The 21,063-nt window shown below is 45.6% G+C and overlaps 1 protein-coding gene across 1 annotated transcript in view; it reads left to right on the forward strand.

Moving 5' to 3' along the window:
* ZNHIT6 (zinc finger HIT-type containing 6) overlaps window positions 1-20,821 on the forward strand; it is a 31,605-nt gene extending 10,784 nt beyond the window's left edge. The window contains exons 5-10 of the mRNA XM_040407103.1: window positions 91-194; window positions 18,064-18,132; window positions 18,478-18,558; window positions 19,105-19,182; window positions 19,744-19,868; window positions 20,507-20,821. Of these exons, the coding sequence (XP_040263037.1) occupies window positions 91-194; window positions 18,064-18,132; window positions 18,478-18,558; window positions 19,105-19,182; window positions 19,744-19,868; window positions 20,507-20,550 (501 nt within the window). The 3' untranslated portion in view covers window positions 20,551-20,821. The remainder of the gene's footprint in view (window positions 1-90; window positions 195-18,063; window positions 18,133-18,477; window positions 18,559-19,104; window positions 19,183-19,743; window positions 19,869-20,506) is intronic.
* The last annotated feature ends 242 nt before the right edge of the window (window positions 20,822-21,063 follow it).

The following is a 21,063-nucleotide window of genomic DNA, read 5'->3' on the forward strand; positions in this document are numbered from 1 at the left end:
TGAATCCCGTCTCCCATGGTGGTGTTGTGTAGATGTGGCATGCAGGGGGCGCCAGTGTGTATACATGACCGTGGTCTCCCTGTTCTGCAGTTGAACTATATGAAAAATAGAGCTCGGAAACTTGGCATCGATATGAAGTTGCTGCCGCTCGGGTTCACAAAAAGGAAAACAAATTCAACTTTTTTTCACAAAAAGTAAGTGATTTGTGTATTTGGAGCGGTGAGTAGATGGCAATGTTTACTGTAGTACTTTATAATACCGTACATGTCGTACGTATACCGTACTCGCAAATGCTGATACGACTGACACCAGCGATCTCTGATTATGGCTCTATTTACTCTAATGGTGAAAATGCTGTTTTTATTTTTTGTTTGTATGGGGTATTTTTTGCATCCACCCCCTACCCCGTCCGTGCCGCTCAAGTCGTTTGGTCTGATGTAGATAACTGAGCAATATAATAAGCTATTTCCAACAGTCCCACAGAGAATGAATGGAGCCGCAATGCACATGCCGACCTGCCACTCCATTCCTTAAGAGACTGTGGGCCCCTGTCTCATGATTGGTAAGGGGCCCCACCAATCGGGTGCCCCGCAGAACAGATTTCCTGGGATAGGGGATACATTTCTATGTTGGCACAACCCCTTTAAAGAGCACCCGTCGCCTCTCCTGACATGTCTGTTTTAGTCACTGCTTGCATTTTCCATGTAAAAGCAATTCTGGAGCATCTGTATGTTGTGCTGTTCCTGTGTTATTCCTGCTAGAAATGTATAAATAAAGGAAGAACTGGGTTATATCAGTTGGGGGCATGTCCCTGCCCAGTCTGCCACTGGCACCACTGATTGGATCATATCAGACCCTGCAGGGGGACACCCTGTTGTACATTAATTCATAAACTCGCAGCAGTGGTAATAGAGGAACTTGCTAACACGTTGTCATAAGAATAGATGCGCCATCATTATTAGTGGGGAATGCAATGTCAGGAGAGGGGACAGGTCCGTTTTTAGGAGTTAAAGTAAAAATTTGCCACCAACGAAATTTCCCGGCTTAAATCTCCATAGATTCTTCCTATCGGTGCTTGTTTGCTGATTGCACAAATGTGGAGATTTTTGAAGCTGTCTAAACGGAAATAAATTGTTCTTGTTGCCCACAGCAGCCAATCACAGTGCAGCTTTCATATCGTATTCTGCATTTTAAAAATGGAAGCCGCGCCGTGACGGTTTACTTTTCGCCAGTTAAAGGGCTTCTGTCACCCCATTAAACCGTTTTTTTTTTTTTCTTTACTAATAATCCCTACACTGCGATCTCATCATACATAAGCTAATTAATGATTTTCGTTCAGTAGAATGTGTTAAAAATCGATTTTTATAATATGTAAATTACCTTGCTACCAGCAAGTAGGGCGGCTACTTGCTGGTAGCAGCCGCATCCTCCGATGGTAATGACGCCCCCTCCGCATTGTGATTGACAGGGCCAGGGAACGGAATCGTTCTGTGCTGGCCCTGCCTGTTTTGATTCAATATCTGGCGCCTGTGCCGCGGCCGTACCTCTCTTTAATCTGCGCAGGCGCACTGAGAGGCGGCCACTCACTCGGCCGCTCGCTCCTCAATGCGCCTGCGCCGGGTGTAGATGTGACGTCATCGGCGCAGGCGCATTGAGGATGGAGCGGCCGATCGAGTGGCCGCCTCTCAGTGCGCCTGCGCAGATTGAAGAGAGGTACGGCCGCGGCGCAGGCGCCAGATATTGAATCAAAACAGGCAGGGCCAGCACAGAACGATTCCGTTCCCTGGCCCTGTCAATCACAATGCGGAGGGGGCGTCATTACCATCGGAGGATGCGGCTGCTACCAGCAAGTAGCCGCCCTACTTGCTGGTAGCAAGGTAATTTACATATTATAAAAATCGATTTTTAACACATTCTACTGAACGAAAATCATTAATTAGCTTATGTATGATGAGATTGCAGTGTAGGGATTATTAGTAAAGAAAAAACAAACAAACGGTTTAATGGGGTGACAGAAGCCCTTTAAAATCTCCCTGAAAAATGTCTGCCGTTGCCCTTGGAAACAGACAGCGGCCCATTTTCCTCCGCTGTCAGACGTCGCTGCGCAGACTCACTGACGCATTTTTTTTTCTGGGGTCCAATTTTATTTTGGGAAAATGAAAAAAGTGCTCCCTGCTAACAGGAGACCTGCAGGATTCTGCATTGAGAAGATCTCATCTAGGGACAAGGTGTAGACGGAGGCAATCTGTGCGGGCGTTCTACATTGCTCTGCGCCGGAGTGAAAAGTGACAGCTGAGCGCCATATGAAGCTGAAAGACGCCCAGACGCCTCGCTGTGCAGAGTTGTGCGCAGGAGACCAGATCCCAGTTGTCCACTGGGTGTCTCTCTCTCTCTCTCTCTCTCTCTCTCTGCACCACGAGTGCTCAGGAGGACGGCTGACGCATTTCATCTTTAGCCTGCTGACTTATTACCTAATATAAAAGTACATATAACAGAGATACATTACCTGCTATAATATAATAAAATAATAAAAAATAAACCCTTAAAGAGGACCTCTCACCTCTCCTGACATGTCTGGTTCAGTAACTACTTGCATTCCCCATATAATATATATTCTGGAGCATGTAGTCTTATGACTCTATGTTGTGCCATTCCTCTGTTATTCTTACTAGAAGGTCTGCATGTAAGGTCCAGCTTGTTCCTAGTTGGGGAGGGGGGGGGTTGTCCCTGCACAGTGTGACGCTATTCAGTCAGTGCTGCCAGACTCGGACTGTGCAGGGACACCCTCCCAGCTGGTGACACCCATCTTGACATTCTTTGCAAACTGCTAGTAATGCATTCAGAACTTCTACCGGGAATATTAGAGAAATGGCACAACATAGAGTCATAGAATAGAGAATATGAGCTCCAGAATTGTTTATTACATGGGGGATGCAAGGAGTTAGGCTACTTTCACACTTGCGGCAGAGTGATCCGGCAAGCAGTTCCGTCGCCGGAACTGCCTGTCGGATCCGGCAAAACGTATGCCAACTGATGGCATTAGTAAGACTGATCAGGATCCTGATCAGTCAGAAAAAGGCATTGAAATGCCGGATCCGTCTTTCCGGTGTCATCCGGCAAAACGGATCCGGCATTTATTTCACATGCGCAGACCGGAAGGACGGATCCGGCACTAATACATTCCTATGGGTAAAAAATGTCAGGCAAGTCTTTTTTGGCCGGAGATAAAACCGTAGCATGCTGCGGTTTTATCTTTTGCCTGATCAGTCAAAAAGACTGAACTGATGCATCCTGAACGGATTACTCTCCATTCAGAATGCATGGGGATAAAACTGATCCATTCTTTTCCGGTATTGAGCCCTTTTGACGGAACTCGGTGCCGGAAAAGAAAAACGCTAGTGTGAAAGTACCTTTACTAAAACGGACATGTCAGGAGCGGGGGGGCAGCTCCTCTTTATTAGTGTCTCCAGCAGGTGGCGTTTCCTCTCTAGTGCATTCAGTGTGGGTGACATAAGCATATCTTCATAAGAGCCCGGGACTGTGTATGTGTCACCCTCAAGTCACTGTAGTGCAGCCTCTTAAAGCAACACTCTAGGAAAATCTGGTTCGGACCATGATACAGAGATATATTCACGTGGGCGTTCTTTCAATCCGAGTGTCTTGCACTAGCTACGTCTTAGTTTTGCCAGGTCTCCGACCTATTGTGAAACCACAACTCCCAGCATGCCCTGACAGCTGCATGGGAGCAACTGAAGAGGCACAGGTCAGTGCTAACTGCCCGTTTTGCCCCCCCCCCCCATAAGTTAATGAGTCAGGAGGAAATCTGGACCTGGAAAACTTAAAGGGATTGACCAGTCTAGGACCCAAAAACCCCAATGGTTGGAACCTGGGGTCAATTAAAAAAAAAAAAAACGCCTGTCTGCAGTCCTGCCGTTTTCTTGCCACTACCCCATTTCTGGCCGCTTTCAGTCCCTGATGAACCAGAAGTATCTTAGTCCTGTGACCACTGCTGCCAATCACTGGCTTCCGCGGTCAAATGTGCTAAAATAGCAGTGTTGTGCTTTCTAGCCCCCACATGACCACAGACAGCATCTTGCCACAGTATATGAATTTACCGTATATTGGAGTGTAGGGTCAAAAGGATGATTCTGTGCTTTAAAGAGTTATTCCGTCTTATAAGGTGATGGTGCATCGCAAGAGTTTGATTGCTGGGGGTCCGGCCGCTGGGTCCCCCACCGATTCTAAGAAAGCAGGAGCCACAGAGCTGATGTATTGCTGTGTCCCCCGGCTGTGCAGGGAACTGCAGCTTGTCCCTTAGATAGGGCCATGCCGCAGAAGGGGTGACCAGGAGCTGCACTGCGCAGGGAAGACTTGTAAGGCGATGGCAAGTGCTAAACTAGTGCTTTATCGGGATTAGGGCTCGTGCACACAAACATATTTTTCTTCCGTTTCCGTTCCGTTTTTTTACAGGTCCGTATGCGGAACCATTCATTTCAATGGGGCTTGAAAAAAAAAAACGCGAATGACTCAGTGTGCATTCCGTGTCCACATGTCCGTTTTGCGGACAAGGACAGGCATTTTTACAACACTGACATTACACGGATGTCCTCTGTTTGTTTTTTGTTTTTTTGCAAAATGCATACAGTCGTGTGCATGAGCCCTTTAACCCCTTAAGGACCCTGCCATATTTCACCTTAAGGACCAGGCCATTTTAGCAAATCTGACATATGTCACTTTATGTGGTAATAACTTTAAAACACTTTTACTTATCCAGGCCATTCTGAGATTGTTTTATCGTCACATATTGTACATCATGGCAGTGGTAAAATTGAGTCAAAAAAATAATAATAAATACCAAATTTACCCCAAATTTTTGAAAGATTTGCAGATTTTCAAATTTAAATTTCTCTACTTTTCTCTACTTTTATAATAGATAGTAATAACTCCAAAAATAGTTATTACTTTACATTCCCCATATGTCTACTTCATGTTTGGATCATTTTGTGAATGCCATTTTATTTTTTGGGGACGTTAGAAGGCTTCGAAGTTTAGAAACAAATCTTGAAATTTCTTCAGAAAATTTCCAAAACCCACTTTTTAAGGACCAGTTCAGGTCTGACGTCACTTTGTAAGGGTTACATAATAGAAACCACCCAAAAATTACCCCATTTTACAAACTTACACCCCTCAAGGTATTCAAAACTGATTTTACAAACTTTGTTAACCCTTTAAGTGTTCCACAAGAATTAATGGAAAATGGAGTTGAAATTTCAGAATTTCAAATTTTTGGCAGATTTTCCATTTTTTCCACTAACAAAGCATGGGTTAACAGCCAAACAAAACTCAATATTTATTGCCCTGATTCTGTAGTTTACAGAAACACCCAATATGTGGTCGTAAACTGCCGTGCGGGCACACGGCAGGGCACAGAAGGAAAGGAACGCCATATGGTTTTTGGAAGGCAGATTTCACTGGTATAATTTTAAGCTGCCGTGTCACATTTGAAGCCCCCCTGATGCACCCCCAGAGTCGAAACTCTAGAAAAGTGACCTTATTTTGGAAACTAGGGGATAACGTGGCAGTTTTGTTGGTACTATTTTAGGGTACATATGATTTTTGTTTGATCTATATTACACTTTTTGTGAGGCAAGGTAAGAATAAATAGCTGTTTTGGCACCGATTTTATCTTGTTATTTACAGTGTTCATCTGACAGGTGAGATCATGTGATATTTTTATACAGCAGGTAGCTTTTAAAGTGTAATGGGGGCATTGTGATCCTCCTCTGAAATCTATATGCCCCTGCTGTGAACCAGGAGTCCAGTCTGCGCCGTCCGGCTTTTTGCGCTGCGTCTGTTTTGCGCTTGTGGCAGGAATTGGGAATAGTGTGTAAGTTGTATAGCAGTTGGTTCAGACTCTTCACACCTCGGCGAGACCTATATTAAGATGTTGTCTGCTGAGCGGAGAGTAACCCCAGGATGTGAAATGTAATGGTCCTCTGCCAAATGCAACTGCATTGACAGTCAATTCTTTCTCCCCGCTACGGAATGAGTGCGGCTCTGTGCAGATTTCAGTCTAATGAAAACCTGCAGATTCCTGGCTCGGTAAATATAGTCATTCATTCACATGTACGAGGCCTGGATCCGGTTCAAGAGCCAACAAGTAAACACAGGGCGCTGGGTGGCGAAGACCAGAGAGGGGATGTTTGTGGCGGGCTCAGATGTGGGAAACCGAGGCATGGATGTAGTTATGTACTCAGGTGCTGCAGGTATGCGGGCCGGGGGCTGTGATCTTAAAAAATAACAAAAATAAAAACTGGGTCTGTGTGTGTCTGTGGAGAGTATGAATTGAAATATCTTATATATTATATGTAATATGTGTACAGGATTATGTATTAAAGGGGTATTCCGGTTGTTACAAGTTATCATCTATCCACAACATAGGGGTTAACTATTAGATTAGTGAGGGTCCTACTGCTGGGACCCCACCGATCATGAGAACGGTTGAGCCCATGCTCAACCGGCCACTCCTTTCACTTTAGGGGTCCCCGTTCTCATTATCAGTGGGGGTCCCAGCAGCAGGACCCTCACTAATCTTATAGTTAACCCCTCCCCTGTCAAAATCTGTATTAAAAACAACAACAACATCTGACCACTAAGCCTAATAAGAGATACCACATCTTGGTCTGTACAGATCACTTTACTGCAGTTATCCGATTATCATTACAGGCAGGATTACAATGACAGATACCACCTGTATTTATAGATAATACAATATCCACCATTTACAGTAGGTGATATGATAGCCTATCTCTGCACAGGTCTCGGAGCATGTCCAGAAAATTATCCCATAGAAGTCAGTGAGGCTAGCTCCTGTCCATTGTATCTATGGCCCATATCGGTAAATGCTGTTCAGAACAGCTCAGGCAAGATGGCCGTCCCCATAATCCCCATGGTCAAGAAACAGAATGAAGATTAGCAAATAGATTAGAAAAAAAGGATCGGTATCGCTGTCTCATCTCAGACAATGGGGGCATATTGCTAGGATGTACCCCCGTTGTCTCATATGTGAGGGTTTCACCGCTGGGACCTGCACCTATATAGAGAACAGAGCCCCAAAAGTGGAGTAAGGCAGACTGCGCATGCGCTCATTTTCTATGGGGCTGCTGAAAATAGCCAAGCGCTTGCACGTTTTTTTTCCGTCTGGCCCATAGAAGTGAATGGGAGCGGTGGCCGGTCATGTGCGGTGCGCTCCCATTCACTTCTATGGGGAGAGCGCTTGGTGTTGGCCGGACCGGAGTCCTTCGGCCACCACTTTGCGGGGCTCCGTTCTCTATAAGAGAATAGTGGCATATCCTAGCGATATGCCCCCATTGTCTTAGATGAGACAACCCCTTTAAGACTCTCTCAGACTATCGCTGTGACCAGAGAGATCCCCCCCCCTGTAGTGACTCAACTACAGCATCAAACATTGCACTCATCAATGCGATGCTCTTCTACCGGCATCGTTATCTATTCCTAAGAAGAGAACGATACAGCTGTCATACTGTTAACCTGATTCTACACCTACTAGTATAATGAGGATTATCATGCAGATAACATTTCCCCTCACAGCAGCAGTAAACTGTTAATGGGTTACCTTTCTATGTAGGAGTCTCTCTGTGCTGACTGCTACATAAGAATGATATTTTGCATTAAATTTTCAATGATGTATCACTGTCAGAATAAAAAGGAAAAACAGCCAAAAATGCAAAAAAAAATGTTTTCTATGAATATTGAGTTTAATAAAATACCCCTTTCTGAAGCACAGACGGATTTCTCGTCCGTCTGTGCTGCGTAATATGGGGACCGGTCCTGTCTCCCATTACCTAAAATACACCGATCACCTACTGTAGGTTATGAATCCGGTGTATTCATGAGGGGAACGCTCCTCCTGCCTCCTCCGCCCCTGTCAGTGAAGATTGACGGTGCTCCTCTCCTAAATACACCAGGCTTCTAAACTATGGGGGGTATTAACTAAGGGTCTATTCACACGTCCGTGGAATGGGTCCGCATCTGTTCTGCAATATCCGAAACGGGTGCGGACCCATTCATTCTCAATAGGGCAGGAATAGATGCGGAGAGGACACTATGTGCTCTCCGCATCCGCATTTCCGGAGCGTGGCCCCGAACTTCCGGTTCGCAGCTCCGGAAAAAAATAGAACATGTCCTATTCTTGTCCGCAATTGCGGACAAGAATAGGCAGTTCTATGGGGGTGCCGGCCGGGTGTATTGCGGATCCGCAATTTGAAGATCCGCAATACACCACGGACGTGTGAATGAACCCTAAGACTGTTGATTTGCACGGCGTTCTTAATCGAAAGTGCGTTGGAGTACGGTGCGCCAAATGTATTATAAAATGCACAAGCCTCCTAATAAATGTTCTTCCAGTCCGTGCACCAGAAAAGCCACTTGTGCCATAGTTTTACACTGTCGGGATGCAGAGGGCACTGTCCACTTGAATTACTCACTTTGTGAACAGTGGCGAGAGCGGCGCCAGAAAACTGGTGCAAATCACGTAATCTATTCTCTCCGGAGCTGCCCGCATATCAGACAGTCTGGCGACACTTTACATGTGAGGACACTGTATACGCGACCGCTGTGCTTTTAAAAGGACCCGAGACTGGTGATGTCTCTGAGGCACGAGGCTCAAGACACGATCTCACCGGTTTGTGATTTGGCTCATAAATCGGCATCTCAGCGGCAGCGTCTGCGGTCCGCGAGCGCCGGCGTTCGTTCTATCCATGATATTTAATAGACTTTTTGAGAGCGACCAAAATCTCCCATTTCCAAGCAAGCGTGCTGCCCGCTGACCACATCTGTTAGGACCTCGCGATTCATTCTCTGCTCCTCCGTCCTGCGGCCAGGAGCACGTGTTTATACAATGTGGATGTGGTCAGGTTGTTGAGATGGTTACACACAGCTAAGGAAATAAGACTCTTTCCAGAATGCACAGCGACCGCAGAGGAAAGGATCCTTCTCGGCCCGCAGGACGGGCTTTGGACCTGAGCTTTTGGTCTCGGAGCAAATTAGCAATTTGTAGATTTTCAGATATTATCAGGACTCTTCTCATATGTTTAAAGCAATGATGGACAATGTAGAGTCGGACGTAGGGGGGTCAGTTACTAATCTCCAGGAACCGCTTTGATTTATTTCACCCACTTGATAGAAAACTGCACTTGAAGATGCTGGCAGTGCCAGGATGTGATGTGGCAGGAAGCAGTTCTAGGAAAGTTTCCTTGAATCTTCAGTTTCGCGGTTAGTTTTTTTCCCCTTTGGACGGAATGTAAAATACTGAACGGTTTTCTGGGGAATTGTTTGTTTCCTAGGGCTTCCCTGGTGCATTTGGTCACCACAACTCAAAAAGCCACTTCCGTTTTTCCCTACGAGGACGGACCATCAGTCCACGGCAAGAAAATCGTCAGTTCTACTACAAGATCCATTCACTTGGTTGAATGGGTCTGCGAGAAAAATGGACGACATCCGCCTTGTTCACTGCTCCAGACCCAGGGCTGTGTCGGGAATTATAGCAAAGACCCACTCGCGTCTGGTTTTGCTCAGGAATGGCTCCATTGCAGAAAAATGTGGACGGAAGCGAGGCGTTTTTCTTAGCACCACCCCTTGGTGGTGCCTCCAGTAGAAGACCCTCGCCAGTCAGACACTGGTCTTGTGTTGGTGAATGGGAACATTCTTGTTTTCATCCAGACCCCGAAGCCCCAATAGAAGTAATCATTTCATTTGCTACAGCGGCATCCAGTCTAGGAAATGCATCAGCTGCACAAATCTCTGTTTGTTACAATGTATCAGTGCAGGTAAAACGTATTCGCACATGCTAACACGTTCAGTGGGGGTCCTGTTGGAATGACATGTGTCAATCAGACATATACAGTGATTCTAATCTGTATGTATGTTGTTTAAAAGGGGTATTCCCATCTGGTCATTAACCCCTTAAGGACCTGCCCCGTACATGTACGGCGCTGTGATCCGGCAGGTGCAGGAGATGCGCCCGCCCGATCCGCGGCAGGGGTCCGGCAGTCACTGATAGCCGGACCCTTGATGCATGCGCTGGCATCGGTGAAATCACAGATTAACCCTTGCTGACCGCGGCACATGCGATGTGCGGAGGGAGAGAGCAGCCATCCGGTCCCCGCGCTGCTGTGACGGGGACCCGATGGCAGGGAAGGCAGCACTATGCTTTCCGTAGGCATTGTGGCTGCCTTCCGTGACAGCCTGTGAGATTCAGCCCCCTGGATCTCACAGGAAGCGGGCTGTAAGTGTATTACAATGTGTCATACACGTACCGCCAGTGCATCACAATACAGAAGTATTGAAGTTGAAGTCCCAGAGTGGGACAAAAAATCAAGAAAAAAAGAAAAGAAAAGTAGACCTATTAGGTTCTATAAAAATATCACATGACCTAACCCCTCAGGTGAACACCGTCAAATTTTTTTTATATAAACTGTGCTTAAAAAAATAAAATTTTGTCACCTTACATCACTAAAAGTGCAACACCAACCGATCAAAAAGGCGTATGCCCCCCAAAATAGTACCAATCTAACCGTCACCTTATCCCGCAAAAAATGATACCCTACCTAAGGGCTCTTTCACACTTGCGTTATTGTCTTCCGGCATAGAGTTCCGTCGTCGGGGCTCTATGCCGGAAGAATACTGATCAGGATTATCCTAATGCATTCTGAATGGAGAGTAATCCGTTCAGGATGCATCAGGATGTCTTCAGTTCCGGTACGGAACGTTTTTTGGCCGGAGAAAATACCGCAGCATGCTGCGCTTTTTGCTCCGGCCAAAAATCCTGAAGACTTGCCGCAAGGCCGGATCCGGGATCAATGCCCATTGAAAGGCATTGATCCGGATCCGGCCTTAAGCTAAACGTCGTTTCGGCGCATTGCCGGACCCGACGTTTAGCTTTTTCTGAATAGTTACCATGGCTGCCGGGACGCTAAAGTCCTGACAGCCATGGTAAGTGTAGCGGGGAGCAGGGGAGCAGCATACTTACCGTCCGTGCGGCTCCCCGGGCGCTCCAGAGTGACGTCAGGGCGCCCCAAGCGCATGGATCACGTGATCACATGGATCACGTCATCCATGCGCATGGGGCGCTCTGACGTCATTCTGGAGCGCCCGGGGAGCCGCACGGACGGTAAGTATACCGCTCCCCCGCTCCCCGCTCCTACTATGGCAACCAGGACTTTAATAGCGTCCTGGGTGCCATAGTAACACTGAAAGCATTTGGAAGACGGTTCCGTCTTCAAATGCTTTCAGTTCACTTGCGTTGTTACGGATCCGGCAGGCACCTCCGGCAACGGAAGTGCATGCCGGATCCCAACAACGCAAGTGTGAAAGAGGCCTAAGACAATCGCCCAAAAAATAAAAAAAAATATGGCTCTCAGACAATGGAGACATTAAAATGATTTTTGTTTTGTTTCAAAAATATTTGGTATTGTCGCGTCCGAAACAACCTGCTCTATAAAAATACCACATGATCTAACCTGTCAGATGAACATTGTAAATAACAAAAAATAAAAAACGCGGCCAAAACATCTATTTTTTGTTACCTTGCCTCACAAAAAGTGTAATATAGAGCAACCAAAAATCATATGTACCCTAAACTAGTACCAACAAAACTGCCACCTTATCCCGTAGTTTCCAAAATGGGGTAACTTTTTTGGAGTTTCTAGTCTAGGGGTGCATCAGGGGGGCTTCAAATGGGACATGGTGTCAAAAAACCAGTCCAGCAAAATCTGCCTTCCAAAAACCATATAGCATTCCTTTCCTTCTGCGCCCTGCCGTCTGCCCGTACAGCAGTTTACGACCACATATGGGGTGTTTCTGTAAACTACAGAATCAGGGGAATAAATATTGAGTTTTGTTTGGCTGTTAACCCTTGCTTTGTTAGTGGAAAAAAATGGATCAAAATGGAAAATCTGCCAAAAAAGTGAAATTCTGAAATTTAATCTCCACTTTCCATTAATTCTTGTGGAACACCTAAAGGGTTAACAACGTTAGTAAAATCAGTTTTGTATACCTTGAGGGGTGTAGTTTCTAAAATGGGGTCATTTTTCAGTGGTTTCTATTATGTAAGCCTCGCAAAGTGAACTCAGACCTGAACTGGTCCTTAAAAAGTAGGTTTTGGAAATTTTCTGAAAAATTTCAAGATTTGCTTCTAAACTTCTAAGCCTTCTAACGTCCCCAAAAAATAAAATGGCATGCCCAAAATGATCCAAACATAAAGTAGACATATGGGGAATGTTCAGTAAAAACTATTTTTGGAGGTATTACTATGTATTATAGAAGTAGAGAAATTGAAATTTGGAAATTTGGTATTTTTTTCAAGATTTTGGGTAAATTTGGTAATTTTTCATAAATATAAATGAAATTTTTTGACTCCATTTTACCACTGTCATGAAGTACAATATGTGACGAGAAAACTGTCTCAGAATGGCCTGGATAAGTCAAAGCGTTTTAAAGTTATCACCACATAAAGTAACACATGTCAGATTTGCAAAAAATGGCCTGGTCCTGAAGGTCCTGGAGGGGTTAAAGTGTTTTTTTATTTACTCCTAACCAGTGCTCTGGATAGGTCATTAGTATCTGGTGGTGGTCTGACATCCGGGACCCCCGCCGATCAGCTGTTTGAGAAGGCAGCGGCGCTCATAGGAGCTCACCAATCACAGCACATCCGTACATTGTATAGCGGCAGTGCTTGATGCCGCACCTGGGCCATGTGACCGATGAACGCCAAAGCTACTGCGAGCGCTGCTGCCTTCTCATACAGCTGATCAGCGGGGGTCTCGGGTGTCGGACCCCCACCGATCTGATACTGATGACCTATCCAGTAGATAGGTCATCATTAAAAAAAAAAAAAAAAAAAAACTCTTGGAAAACCCCTGTAATAGAATATCAGTAGGATATGTATCTCCAATAAGTGTGGGCTCCGCTTCTGGGACCCGTTCTTATCTCAAGAACAGGGCCCCGCCATGACTGGAGAGGGCGCCATGCTTGTGAGACTTTCTTTATTCTTCACTACGGGACTTCAGGAAAATAGCTGAGGGCGCGGTCCTCAGACCGTCATGTCACCGGCTGATGCCAGAAGAGTGACCTGTATAGGGGAAGCAGAGTCTACTATTAGGGATGAGCGATCAGTTATGGATTCCATTAACACAGAATATAACGGAATTCTATGACGGAATGCCTAATGGAAGCCTTGAACAGGTATTACGTTTTGCATTCCGTCATAATAGAAGTCTATGGGCAGCATAACGGAATCCGGCCGGTTCCGTTATAGAGGAGTCCTGTCCTGCATAACGGAAGCCGTCCGGATCCGTTATGCTGCCCATAGACTTCTATCATGACGGAATGCCTCTCGGAGGCTTCCGTGGTACATTCCGTCATAGAGTTCCGTGATAACAGCATCCATAACGGAATTCCACCAGAACCCGAACTTGAAAACGGCGAGCTCGCTCCTCCCTGTCGACTACGCCTTCCTGTACAGAGGGACACCATAAATGAGTGCACTCTGTATACGAGATCCTCCCGATGTTTACACCTCGATGTGGGTTCAAAACGAGATATGAACAGAGCCTTATGTTTGATGGACCCCTGTACCCCCTCCCTTTTCCATATTTTTCCAAAATAATAGTGATTCTGCCTGCACATAGCCATAGAACCCAAATAACACTGCCAGACAGTCGCCTAAACAACACCGTCCAATGGATTATACTAGGGAAGTGGCTGGATCCAGTACACAGCCCACAGCAAATGTGGGTGCAAGCTCCAGGTGCCCACCCCTGCTGCTGGCCCTGATAAGGAGACATGTGTCGGTCTTCTGTCGGAATGTATGTACTGCGGCGTTGAGGCTTCTCAGTGTTTTCTTACATACCAGGGGCGGAAACCCAAATGGAAGTCAGCGAGAGCATTTCTGGGTTCTGCGAGGCTCGGACTCGCTGCCTCACAAACATTACAGCTTTCCAAAGGAATCTCGGAGCAGCTCCTGGCAGCCCACATTCTTCCCATGTGCCGCGTCCAGCATGCAGGCGGCTCACACAAGCCTCTTGTGCGCCTCGTGTTTGTTCTGGGAAACTGACCTGGAATCAAAACATCAGATCAAGTGTTAAAAGATGGATTTTGATTGAAACGGCGGCTTGTCCGAGGATATTTACAGACAAAGCCCGCTTGTACCGGCCGCCCCCAGCTCCCCCCCCCCCCCCCCCCCCCCCCCATCAGCAGAGCGGCCGGGCTTGTTTTTGGTGGACAGAGCCGCTCTCATAGCCGCAGGTTTTTCACGCTTCCTCCCCTTTCCAAATAAATACATTTTCTTTAATTCTTAAAAGTCCATCTGCTGGAGCGCGCTGATTGGGAGTGACGGAGAGAGACCTTCAAAGGTGTCCATCATCCCTGGAAACATATAAATATTTTATTTAATTTTTTTCCTGTTTCTTCGGAAATGAAAGAGCATGTGCCAGCAGGATCAACCCTATTAAACCAGACCGGGTCGATCCTGCTGATCAAAATCATACCTGTCCTGTGAAAATACTTTTTTATTCTTCATGCAAAATGAGGGCTTGGGTACACCCGGGGCGTGGCCAGCACTGGAAAGAGGAGGAGCATGGAGTGGCAAGGCCACACCCCTTAGTGCCCAGAAGACCTGATTAAAAGTCATTTTTTTTTCTTGGGAACCCATTTTCACAAGTCTGGTATTATTTTAATCAGCAGGGTCAACCCTACCAGACGGCATACCTGGTTCAACTTCAATGGGGTCGTTTTGGCGGGAAGTTCATGGATTTCCGTAAATCTCGTTCAAGTGAACGGAACTGATTTTCCGTAGCGGGAGTTTTCTGCAACAAAATCTTAAGGCCTCATGCACACGACCGTTGTTCGGGGTCCGCATCCGAGCCGCCATTTTTGTGGCTCGCATGCGGACCCATTCCCTTCAATGGTGCCGCAAAAGATGCGGACAGCTCTCCGTGTGCTGTCCGCATACGTGCCTCGGTTCCGTGGCCCCGCAAAAAAAATATAGCATGTCCTATTCTTGTCCGTTTTGCGGACAAGAATAGGCATGTCTACAATGGGCCGCCCGTTCCGTTCTGCAAATTGCGGAAGGCACACGGGCGGCTTCCGTTTTTTACGGATCCGCGGTTTGCATGTAGCCTAATCCTTGTATAATGAAAAAGTGATTTTTTTATTTTTTTTTTGGCTTTTAACCCTTTAATGCCAAACCACTCTCTCTTTTGATTGGGAATCGTTTGGTTCCTAGAGCAGCCTTCTGCTCTACCGCCGGGTCAGGAGAAGAAGAAGCTCTGACCCTGGCTGTTAACCCTTTGCTGCCATCTGCTGAATACAATAGAAGTATAAAAAAATATATATTTTTTTTTACATTAAAAATTTACCGGTAATAAAAAAAAAAATGTCCAAAAAATAAAGCGATTATTTCATATAAAGTGTAGTTTATTATGCGTGCATTACGTAAAGACGAATATCTACACTTGTGACCATAATAACCTGAAGAATTAATATAACTGGTTATACAGTGAGCAATGTGAACAGCATAAAACAGAAAAACAACGGCAAGAAACTGTATTTGGACCGCAAAAAATAATATAAATGACATATTTACTATATATACCTATAAACTGCTCTGAAAATACAGCAATATGGCATACATCCACATGGAAAAATAAAGTTATTAATATGTAAAATCGAAAAAATTAGCTGGATGTTAAATCCCTTCCAGGCCTGGTCATTAAAGGGGTTCTTTCAGCAGATGGCATTTATCATGTAGAGCAGGCATGCTCAACCTGCGGCCCTCCAGCTGTTGCAAAACTACAACTCCCAGCATGCCCGAACAGCCTACAGCTATCAGCCGACAGCAGGGCATTGTGGGAGTTGTAGTTTTACAACAGCTGGAGGGCCGCAGGTTGAGCAGATCTGATGTAGAGAAAGTTAATACAAGGCACTTACTAATGTATTGTGATTCTCCATATTGCCTCCTTTGCTGGCTGGATTCATTTTTCCATCACACTATACACGGCTTGCTTCCAGGGGGTTACGACCACTGCTGCAGCGCAGATATGAGGACAGGACCTGCTGTGCATGCGTCCTCCCACGGTCCTTGCCACCAAAGAGGCTGCTGATTTTGCTATAGTGTGCAAGCACGACCACCGCTGCTGGATTGCAGGGTAGTCGTAACCCCAGGAAACGAGTGGTTTATAATGTGATGGAAAAATGAATCCAGCCAGCAAAGGAGGCAATATGGAGAATCACAATACATTAGTAAGTGCCTTGTTAATGTGATTCTCTACATGATAAATGCCATTTGATGAAGTGAGACCACCCCTTTAAGGGGTTATTCCCATCTGGGACGTTTATGACTGAATATGCTATAAATGGCTGATAAGTGCAGGTTCCACCTCTGGGGCCTGCTTCTATCTCAGGGATGGGCCCCCGTCACGCCTGGGTGATAATGTTTGCAGCTCTCTCCATTCACTATTATAGCCGAGACAAGAAATCTGTCCAGGTCATATCCTGCCCCACACAGATGAACCAAACTAGAGAAAACCACGACACATGAGCCGGCTCAGCTGGCATCCTCTGAATGTAAACAAGAGTATTGTAATTCACTGACAGCAAGCAGAGAACGAGAGAGTGGTTAGGAGTGGATCCACAAGGAGTGTGCCTTATTGCAGCTGTAACCTGCCCATGTGGGTGAAGCTGAGCCGTGATGCCATAAACAGCCTGTGGGCAGAAGCGGCGCTGTTTCTACCAAAAAAAGACCCTTTTACTAATTTTAGACAAGCCCTTTGGCCATGCCGCGGGGTTGGTCTGACCTATTACATAACACATGGCGTCAGGTCAGACGTCTACGGAGCCAGGAGACAGCCTCATGTGGACGCCTGTCAGACATTCCTCGTCCACGCTGACATCACAGATCCATTCCGTGCGTTTTCCAGACATACATTTACAACATAGGAAAAAAAAAGACAGTGTTCCTTTATGTGGGTGCTGGGCAGTGCCAGTCTGGGAACGCATCAAAAGCCTCCTCAGTCCACGGAGAGACAAGTGACGCGGAGCCAGGAGCCAAGGCGTGTTTCGTGAGGATTACCTCAGAAAGGGCTGCTTCTTGGCCGAGAGTCCAGTCTTGAGCCCATAAAGACACGTTTTATAACCCTCATGTGTGAGAGCTTTGCCATAGATAGGCCTAGCAACAAGTGTTGTGCGGATTTGGCTGTGAAACTCGTTGGGCCTGTTGCAGATATCAAAACAGCTCCGTTATAAAGAGGTCCTGCCATGATTTATGTAAAAACATAGACATCATATAGTATATGGCAATCTCTTTCTAACAAAGCTAGAACCAGCCCTGTACCTCGCATGGATCCAGAGATCTCCACATTCACTATTGCTCTACCAGATTTTCTTCAGGCAGCTCAGGGGGCGTGTCCTTTCTCAGAAAGGTGTTCTTTCTGCTACAGCTCTCTTCCTATCGCAGCTCGGGGGGGTGTCCTTTCTCAGGAGTGCATCCTTTCTGCTACAGCTCTCTTCCTATCACAGCTCAGGGGGTGTGTCCTTTCTCAGGAGTGCATCCTTTCTGCTACAGCTCTCTTCCTATCACAGCTCAGGGGGTGTGTCCTTTCTCAGGAGGGTGTTCTTTCTGCTACAGCTCTCTTCCTATCACAGCTCAGGGGGTGTGTCCTTTCTCCTGCAGCTTTTTCTCTGTAACTGTTACCGCTTCTAACAGAAAGATATGACTAAAGATTAAACTGAGCATGTGCGACCATCTCTGTAAGGTGGACAGAGAAATAAGGAAAAGAGAAAACGGCAGGTGGCGCTATACATGCAGATACATGTTATTGAATAACTCACTGACGTATATTTTTTAATTACATGCAATTACAAAAATATTCAGATCCAGGTGCTGTTTTAAAAAATGTCGAATATTTCACATGGGACAACCGCTTTCATGGATGAAAAGTCTTACGTGGAGCCTTATGTCCTATTCTTGTTATTTCCTGATTCTAGAGAGCAAAGATTTTATTGGCATTTAAAGCTTCAGTTTCCGCAGAGTCAGGCCGAGTACACGGAAAAGAGGTAACGGTTCATTTCTAATTCTATTGACTAAAATATTGTAAAATGCAATAATAAAATCTAATAAATTCTGCACTAAAATTGCGCAAATTATGTCTGATTGTGGTAATTATTACTTCAGATGCCATAGATTAGGCACAACTCTGAATTTAGTATAAAATAGGAGGAGGAGTCACAGAAAAGGGAGGAGAAAGCAGGGGCTCTGCATTTCTGTAAAGCCTGGGTTACTCTGTGACTCAGTGATGGCTGCTAAAAATGGCAGCTGTAACTGAATCCAAAGGGAGCAGAGGTCAAGGATGGCTGACTTTAAGAATCAGAATCCGTCATTAATATCTGTTTATTTGGCAGGGTACCAGATAATAAAATACTCAATGAGATCCTGAAAACCTACATCGACCCAGCCCAGTCTGATCCAACCATTCGCCAAAGGTAAGTACTTGGTGTGTCTTGCAGGGTGAAGTATGTACATACTTTATTTTATGGACGTGGCCTAGTTGCAGCCTTGATGGACATGGCCTTGATGGACATGGCCTAGATGGACATGGCCTAGATGGACATGGCCTAGATGGACATGGCCTAGATGGACATGGCCTAGTTGCAGCTCAGCCCCATTCAAGTCAATGGGACTGAGCTGCAATACCAAGCACTCCCACTATACGATGTACGGCGCTGTGCTTGGTAAACGCCCAGGAGGCCGCAGTACTCACCAGAGCTCCAGTGAGCGCTGCAGCTTCCTGAAACAGCCAATCGATGGGGGTTCGGTCCCCGCCGATGGGATATTGATGACTTATCCTGTGATTAGGTTATCAATATTATTTCCCAGATAACCCATTTTCATAGTTTTTTTTCTGTATCTATTACAGATTTATTATACTGATTGTCACTAGAACCAAATTACAGCCACAAACTGACTATCGTTTCACTATAGGAACTCATTTGGTGACCTTCATTCACCATTTCCTACTTCCTTTTCAGGTTAAGAGAGTACGTGAGGTCACCGTCTGATGTGAAGGTGTTTATGGTGGCAGAAAGGAAAATGCCTGGTCCAAACAGGTATGATCACATGGTCTTTATACTGGTTCCAACATTAAAGGGGAGGGGGGGGGCAGCCAAAGGTGGTGTCATTTTGTGCGGAAAATCCACCACAGATCCGCTGCAAAATTAGTGGCTCTTCTACTGCAGAATCTGCAACGATTTCACCTTCAGCTTTGCAAAGGGTGAGATCTGCAGTGGACCGCTGCACCGCATGCAAAGTGATTTCCGACTGCGCTACCGGAGGATGCATCTAATTTATGACAAGCCGCACACTTCGTCATAAATTAGGAGCGCCCTTCGGCAGTCCGTGTGCCTGGAGTGTAAAACAACTACTAAGTGGAGTTGTTTTTTGCCAACATTTACACCTTTTCCAGGCATCAATTTTGATAAATTGACCAGAGCCGATGTTCCGTCCCCTGCAGCTACCAAGTGGCAAGGATGGCTGAAAAAACTCCCGGGAAAAAAAAAAAAGTGTCGTAGGGATGTTAGTAAATGACGACCAAACTTTATTAGAGAATTGTGCATACTTTAACCCCTTGTTGTCTTACTGCTCGGTTCTTACTTGGCTTGTTTTTATAGGTACTATGAACTGGACTCTAGTGAAAGTCTTCTAGAAAATCTCCGAAACAAAACAGTCATTGAGTACCCAACCCTCTATGTCACATTAAAGGATTTTACCAAGGATATTCTGCTGGTTAATCAGGGTGAGTATACGTGCAGACAGGTGTAGATGTGCATTATCGCTCGTACATTTCCTTTTCTGCAGGTTCTCTGGCTTTATTTTCGTAGAAGAAATAGTTCTCTACCTAAACATTTCCTGTTTTCTGCAGCTCGCCTTTCAGCTTTGCTGCGTAGACTGGAGCAGTTCAGCAGAGTCAGCTCATTCCTATTAGAGGGTGAGGGCCTCAATAACTGCTCTTTTGTAGCACTTGAGGCCTAGACACGGCTGGATAGCAACACTACACATACCCATAATTCCCTGTATGCAGCTCCTCTACCACTTTCTGGTGTCATGGAGAGGGCTCCCTGCCTTCAGGGAAGTTAAATTGGGTGTTCCTAGTATCCCGTCATGTTTCTCGAGTCTATAGCTTACGCCAAAATAGCAATTGAACTAAGGGCATGTAATGGGCAAAGGGGTTTGGCAGGGCATCAGTCCCTCCTTTCTCTTTTACTGATGTTTTTGTAAAAATATCTAAAATGGAAAACCTTACTTTTAGTCTCTTGCCCTGTCCATAGATTGCCTGTGCCGAGGGATGGGGCTCTATTGTTGTGGGGTGCACAATATCCATGAGCCATACATCCAAGTGACGGTCTCTGCTTTCTCTGCTCTTTCTCTTTCCAGGAAGGGATCCATCACCGTCTGTATCACAGGGAAGAGACTGGTGAGATCTGGAGCTATGCTAGAGGGGAGCAGACACCCGTGTGCCTATATGTTACCGACTGAGCTGTAGGTCGCTTGCCAGCATGTGACGTATATTGGGCAGAAAATCCATTGATGACTTTTGCCACTGCTGCACTTTCTTTTTTTTTTTTGCCAAAGATTTTTATTTTTTTTGCGGTTTGTTTTATTATAAAGAAAGTCAGTCGTTCCTTCTGCTGTCTATTATACCCTGTGATTTCTGAGAACAAACACTGTACGTGTGTATGTATATATATATATATATATATATATATATTACAGTACAGACCAAAAAGTTTGGACACACCTTCTTATTCAAAGAGTTTTCTTTATTTTCATGACTATGAAGGCATCAAAACTATGAATTAACACATGTGGAATTATATACATAACAAACAAGTGTGAACAACTGAAAATATGTCATATTCTAGGTTCTTCAAAGTAGCCACCATTTGCTTTGATTACTGCTTTGCACACTCTTGGCATTCTCTTGATGAGCT

This window comes from Bufo bufo, chromosome 9, assembly GCF_905171765.1.
Source record: "Bufo bufo chromosome 9, aBufBuf1.1, whole genome shotgun sequence".
NCBI classification, from domain to species: Eukaryota; Metazoa; Chordata; class Amphibia; order Anura; family Bufonidae; genus Bufo; species Bufo bufo.